This window comes from Gossypium hirsutum, chromosome A11 (assembly GCF_007990345.1).
Source record: "Gossypium hirsutum isolate 1008001.06 chromosome A11, Gossypium_hirsutum_v2.1, whole genome shotgun sequence".
Lineage (NCBI taxonomy): Eukaryota > Viridiplantae > Streptophyta > Magnoliopsida > Malvales > Malvaceae > Gossypium > Gossypium hirsutum.
This window is the reverse complement of record NC_053434.1, coordinates 17,982,865-17,989,513: the sequence shown is the minus strand read 5'-3', so window position 1 is coordinate 17,989,513 and position 6,649 is coordinate 17,982,865. Positions and strand designations below refer to the sequence as shown.

The following is a 6,649-nucleotide window of genomic DNA, read 5'->3' as shown; positions in this document are numbered from 1 at the left end:
GTAGAGTTGGGCAAGGCAATATGTCTCTCTTAATAAGAGCACATTGGTTACGTCGCAAGGTATGTCATCATGTCTTCATTTAGGTGGCAATTGAGCATGTTTGAATACGGATGGGTCTGTCATGAATGACGTTGGATTTGTTGCGGCGGAAGGAATAGCGAGAAATCGAGATAGGGAGTGGATTTTGGGCTTTAGTAGATATTTGGAGAATTGCTCCGTTTTTTATGCTGAGTTGTGGGGCATCTTGGATGGCTTGGTTCTCTTAATTGATCGTGGTTGTGACAACGTTTTAATTCAAATTGATAATCTTGAGGTAGTTAAAGCTATTTAGGAAATGCCTTCAAATGGTTCTAATTCTGCTTTGATCAGGAGAATCCATCAGCCGCTGACGCGGATTAGTCAGCACATTCGGTACATCTCTAGAGAAAACAAATAGAATGCTGATAGATTGGTTAAACTAGCTCAACATAGAACATATGATTTATTATTGTATGAGGTCTGCCCGCCAGGGGGGACAATTTAGACTATGTAATTAGTTTAAGTACTTTTTCTGTCACCAAAAAAATAATAACCCGTAAATTTCCGTATACTCAATAAATTTTGAAATTTAATTAGGATTTTCATTTCTCTTTTTTCAGTTCTACTTTTAAGAATTTAGTATTACATATATTAAAATTTAAATTCAATTGTTAACACAGTTAAAATTATTTTACTAAATTCAAATTCATTACAACATATTATTTAATTACATAGCTATCAAGTAAGTTTTTTTTTTCAAAATGGCACACCAACAAATTTAACAAAAATAAATGTTAATAATTAGATCTAAAATTTAAAATCTAAAAAATAGAGGGACTAAATTCTTAAAAATAAAAATATATAGACTAAATTAAATCTGATCATGGGTCAGGCTAGTTTAGGGCCGAGCTAGCGCAAATTTTTAAGCCCAACCCAAAAAATAAGCTTAAATTTTACTCGAGCCCGACCCAAATAAAAAATGCTAAACTCGAACCTGTCTCGGCCCGCCCGTAATAAATTTTTTAGATTACTTTTTTATATAAAAATAAATTTTAAAAATATAAAAAATAAATACACTAAAACATTAAAATAAATGTTATATAGTATTCAAACAAGAAAACAAGAATTATATAATATCCAAATAATAACGACAAAATAATAATAATATAATAACAAAATATTAGTGAAACAACATCAAAACAACTAATTCGGGCCCGACTGGGTAAAAAAAATCTACCAAGACCCGCCCATTAGAAAACAAATATTTTTTTTGTCTAAGCCATTTTTTAAATCTATATTTTTGCCCACACATTTTTGCCCACACATTTCTGCTTCAACATTTCTACATTTCAAAGCTCCTACATTTCAAGCTGCTTCAACATTTCTACATTTCAAAGCTCCTACATTTCAAGCGAGCCTTCATATCTATGCAGAGAGAATGAAGGAAATTTAAACAAAGAAATTAAATTGTATATTCTTAACCTCATTATTATGGTTGGTCTTTTTATGAGCCAAAGAAGTATTAAAAGGACCATGGTCCATGGCTGTGATCTTAGAAAGTAAATGTTTCTATTTGATTAAAAATATGAGATAAAATACAAGATTTAACGTCCAACAAACTACAACTTCCTACATGTAATCCAAACAAAAACTCGTAAATACTAATCAAACTTTTAAATCTCTCAGGTCCTACACTCAACCACCACCAAAATTAACATATAATTTTGAATGATTTTGAGTGTCTCTTTGATGAGTGTAACATGATTAGCTACCAATGGCAACTTCACCGATATATCATACTCTTACATGCCTATGGCTTTTCTACCAGTTGATGAAGATCACCAAATGAAACTTTTAGTCGATCTTGATGGATGAGAAGAGATAATGGACAAAATAGAATGATGTGATGAAGCCAATGGTGCCTGTTGACAGCATTATCGCAATCGCCATGATCATTGAGTAGCCGAGATAAAGAATAGCTGACACAGGACCACTCAAACTTTGTAGGTCAAAGACCAAGTAATTAATGGAGTAGAGGAACACATAGAGTGATACTGAACCCGAAGCAAAGAAAGCCTTCCACCACCATCTCCAGTCCTCGACACAAAGATGCATGTAGGTAAGGACCACTGACACTTCGGCACAAACGATGATCAGTAGTAGAAGAACTATAAGCAAGAAGCCAAACACGTAATAAAACCTGCCAAGCCAGATGCTAGATAGGATGAAGAAGAGTTCAATGAAAAGGGTTCCAAATGGAAGGGTCCCAGCACCAAGAACAAGAAGCCATGATGGATATTTGCGTGCAGGAATCTCCCGAGGAATCTGGTTGGTTCTTACAGGATATTGAATAGCTTCAGCTCTGGTCCCTATGAATCCTCCAATGAGAGTCAGAGGCACAGAAATGCAGAACCAGAGAGATAAAAGTACAAAATACAGGGAAATGGGGATTGCACCAGTACTTTTACTGCCCCACAGAATAAAATTCAATACCGTAAGGATAACAAAGACAATTCCAGGAAAGAAGCACGCAACGGACCACGAAACAGACCTCCATCCTTCTGAAGTTCCCTTCAGAGTTCTCCAGAGACGTACAGCAACATACCCAGCCACAATACCCAAGAAAAGATAAAGAATAATCATCCCTGTCAGTAGCATTCCTCGTGAAGCTGGTGACATGAAACCGAAGGCAGCAAAAACTATAGTGACAGCTGCCATTCCCATAATCTGAACTCCATCTCCAATCATCACGCAGAGAAGCTTTGGACAATCTGGTTCTCTGAAGACATCTCCTACAACAAGCTTCCACCCAGAAAGCTCCTCATTCATTTGTGCTTGAGCTTCTTTGTCCAGTTCCTCATACCTTGTCAAATCCCTCCTCACAGTCCTCAAGAAGATGACAAACACAATACCAGCAAGGAAAGTGATCACCATTAGAGAATTTAGAATTGAGAACCAGTGCACGCGTGCACCTTCCATCTTCAAATAAGCATCCCACCGTGATGGCCATCTAATATCACTTTTAACAAATTCAACCTCGTAAGTAAAAGAGATCCTTTCTCGTTCCCTTATTATCTGCGACTTGTCGAGCCCCAAGGGGCAGTTCACAGAGGAAACTTTGTCATACATGTGAAGTTTAGTCATGGCTTCTGGATCATATTTAATACTGCACGGAACCACCTCGAAACCAACAATCTCAAAACCAGAAGCTTTCTTCTTATCAGCTTTGGGAAACACAGCCATCCCATCTTCCCCAGTTCCAATTATCTCCACACCACTTCCCTCATACTCGTGAACCAAAACCTTGAACTTGAGATGATTGATTATGTAATCATCATTACTGTTTGGTGGAGAATAACCAACCGGGAATCCAGTCCACTGAATGTTAACCCCGTTCTGTTTTGCAATCCTCATCACTGGCAAATTGTCTAGAATCATATTCACTTGATACAAATCACGAGTCCTCTGTTTCAAAAGCTTAACCTCGTGCTCATTCAAGGGGCTGGTGGTGCAAAGATAGAGAGACTCATTCACATTCATTCGAAACCTATAAGGGGAGTTATCAATCTGATCTCCCATGAGAAGTTCACCAAGATTCTCGGCACTTTTCTTTACTCCACCAAGAGGCTTGCAGTAAGGAAGACTGTAATAACTAAAAGGGAGCTCGGTTTCAATGGAAGTCAAGGAATTAACTTTGGCAAATATAGTATCCTTAGTCGAATACGTGTGCATGTAACTTCCCGGAAGGTAAAACCCATCACAAATATGAGCAAACAGAAGCAGTAACAGAAAAACCCAGCAAACTCCAGGCATCTTGCTTTCTGGGAAAACCATCGTAATAGCAGATATTGCAGTATACGGCTCGAACCTAAGCTACAGTAACCCGAGGCACCCAAGATACAAATAAGTCTACACAAAAGAAATATTCAACGATCGGTTACCATGCAAATTTATCCCTAACTTAACATTAATTAAAATAGCAAAACACCAAAAAGTAAAAAGCCCCAGATGCCAGCGTATACAATAATTTCATTACATCAAACATTAAAAGCAGCAGATCCCTATAGCAAAATGCAAAATACTTTATAAAAAAATAGCTATTTCAACAAAAACTTCTCAAAGAATTGTTCATAAAGAAAAATCACACTACTGAACAGATGACGAAATGGCAGATCATATATAGAAACAAAAACCCATTAAAGTAAAAGGACGGATAAACAAGAAAAGAAGATTGGAAGAAGAACCTGAGACAGATCTAGGGTGGTTGAAGTTCGATAGGAACTGAAACTGATGAAATATTGGATCCTTGGACACCACGGAAAACGCGTGGGAACGAAGCAGAGCCCTATGGATTTAACTTTTCCTTTTCCTTGGTAATGGTTTAAGCTACCGGGATTCTTGCGAGTATTTTCAAGAGATTAAATCGGAGATTAGGGTCATGGGTACACAAAGTAAAAAAAATTTTGGCCAATGAAAGTTGTGATAAGAGTAACAGAGGCGTCGACTCGACTTTTTAATTTTCACCGCTACTACGGTAACTCCAGTTAGATCTGCCTTGGTTGAGTTTACCGTTTTTATTTGTTTACAATATTTTATTTTATTGTTTAATCAATACATATAATAAACTACTGAGTTAATTGGTACTAAGATAATTAAACCGTTAACTTATAATTTAAATACCCTAAAAACCAAGGCACCTTCTTAACAATAAATTTGTTTTTTTTTTTTAAGTTCTTGAGCCATACACATGTTTCGTTGAATGAATCTTACAACCATAAGCATCAGGCAATACCATGACATACCCTCGCTGAGCCACATTTGCTAGATGTACATAAAGTTTTGAGCTCATTGATTATTCGGCTATCCTAAAAGTCACATCTTTAACCTATAATGTCATAATTTTACTGTCAGTAAATTTAATATGTATGGATTCTCTTTGTCTCTTATATTTAAACCTAATCGTAATACCTGGATGAGGTTGAAGAAACCACTTTTAGACACTTAGAACTCTTCTCTCCAACCATCCTTAACCTTATCCATCTAATTCCCTTATACATACGAAGGACATCAACTTTTTGTCTTGATTCATGATGAACCGCAACCATCTTTGTTAATTTTATTTAAGTATAATAATTTTTTTAATTCTCTAATTTTATCAAAAAAGTCATTTAAATGTTCTATTTAATTTTTTATATATTTTAACCATTAAATTTATATATATTTTAAATTATTTCAAAATTAATAAAAAATTAGTACTTTTTAATACATAAATTACCTTATGAATGACACGTTACTATTTAACAGAGTCATATGCCTCTTTATATGTTCCATGTCTTCTAGAGATAAAATAATGACACATGTATTAGCATTAATTATTATTAAAACAAGAGTGTTACTGAATAAAAAAATGTTAAATTTGATGGAAAGGTATCTATATTTTAAAATGTAAATAGTAAGTAGTTTAGTTACATCCTTGTAATGCAATTCAATTCAAAGGTCGGCCAACTGTCAAATAAACTTTGTCTTTCTCTACGACATACCATCATTTGTTTGCCTTTAAACATTTGTCACCACCTGGGGGAAAAAAGCTTAAAGTGCTCAACAAAAATATATATATATATACACACGTGCCTCTGTGAATTTATAAAATGGGTTTACCAATTATTTGATGGATTTCCTTTTTAAGTATCATCATTTATTGTTGAGATTTACAATTACTCTATAATTGTTTTAAGTTTAATTATTAAGAATAAAAATGCACTATTTACCAAAATGAAATAAAATAAAATAAAAATTCACTATTTTATTTTCTTTCTATATAAATAGTGAGATTATTCTTCACTTTAAATCACTCTTTGAAAAAGTTTTTTTTTCATCCTGTAAGAATAAAATTATTTGAGATTTATATTAAACTCTAATATTGAGAATATAATAAAAATTTAATTTCTCTTTTAAATTATTTTACGATAATATCTATTAAAATGATAGTCGTTTGAGTTTTTCTTTTGAAAAGTTGTAATTTGTTTGGTGAAGAAAGTTTCATGATTTTAAAGGCTTCATTCTTCTAATGGTAAGGTGTATAATGTGACTAAGCTGCTTATATCTTAAGAGATGACAAGTAATAAAATTTTTTTATCATTTTTTTGTATCAAGAGAGCGATTTGGTCTATGCCTCACTCTTTGTCATCCAATTTTGACTGTTGGATCTCATACCTTAAGTGTAGTATTTTCATCTATACACACTTGTAATTTTTTTGAATAGATTGGTTAATGAAATTATTCATGAATTACATTAATATACTTTGTATAATGTCCTCACATGGTTTTTGCATGCAAAACAAAATAGAAGCAAATATTGCCTCATTGGTTATCTAATGTTTAACTAATACTAAGTGGTATTATGCGGTCGAATCGTAATACAAAAAGATAACTTATATTAGTAGACAAATCTAAACATGCCATTAGTCTAATTGAAAATGAAGAAACTGATTAAAAGACTAATATACCGTCTATCAAGTCCAATTAAGGAAGATGCTTTGTCTTGGGCATCGGAGCCGATGACTCCCAAAAGATAGTGACATAGATGTGACTGACTGGACCCAAGAAGAATAGATCATAAATTCGTTTATGG

General features: G+C 33.9%; 1 protein-coding gene across 2 annotated transcripts; it reads right to left on the bottom strand.

Moving 5' to 3' along the window:
- Nucleotides 1-1,570: 1,570 nt before the first annotated feature.
- On the bottom strand, nucleotides 1,571-4,504 carry LOC107924069 (transmembrane 9 superfamily member 12). Of its 2 annotated transcripts, none has more exons than XM_016854340.2 (2): nucleotides 4,263-4,504; nucleotides 1,571-3,891 (listed from the first exon to the last, which is right to left on the bottom strand). In XM_016854340.2, the coding sequence occupies exon 2, from the start codon at nucleotides 3,850-3,852 to the stop codon at nucleotides 1,873-1,875; it is 1,980 nt and encodes a 659-aa protein (XP_016709829.1). In that variant the 5' UTR covers nucleotides 3,853-3,891; nucleotides 4,263-4,504; the 3' UTR covers nucleotides 1,571-1,872. The 2 variants fall into 2 exon arrangements, with proteins under 2 accessions (XP_016709829.1, XP_016709828.1); XM_016854339.2 differs by having other exon boundaries at nucleotides 1,571-3,927; nucleotides 4,263-4,503.
- Between the last annotated feature and the right edge of the window lie 2,145 nt (nucleotides 4,505-6,649).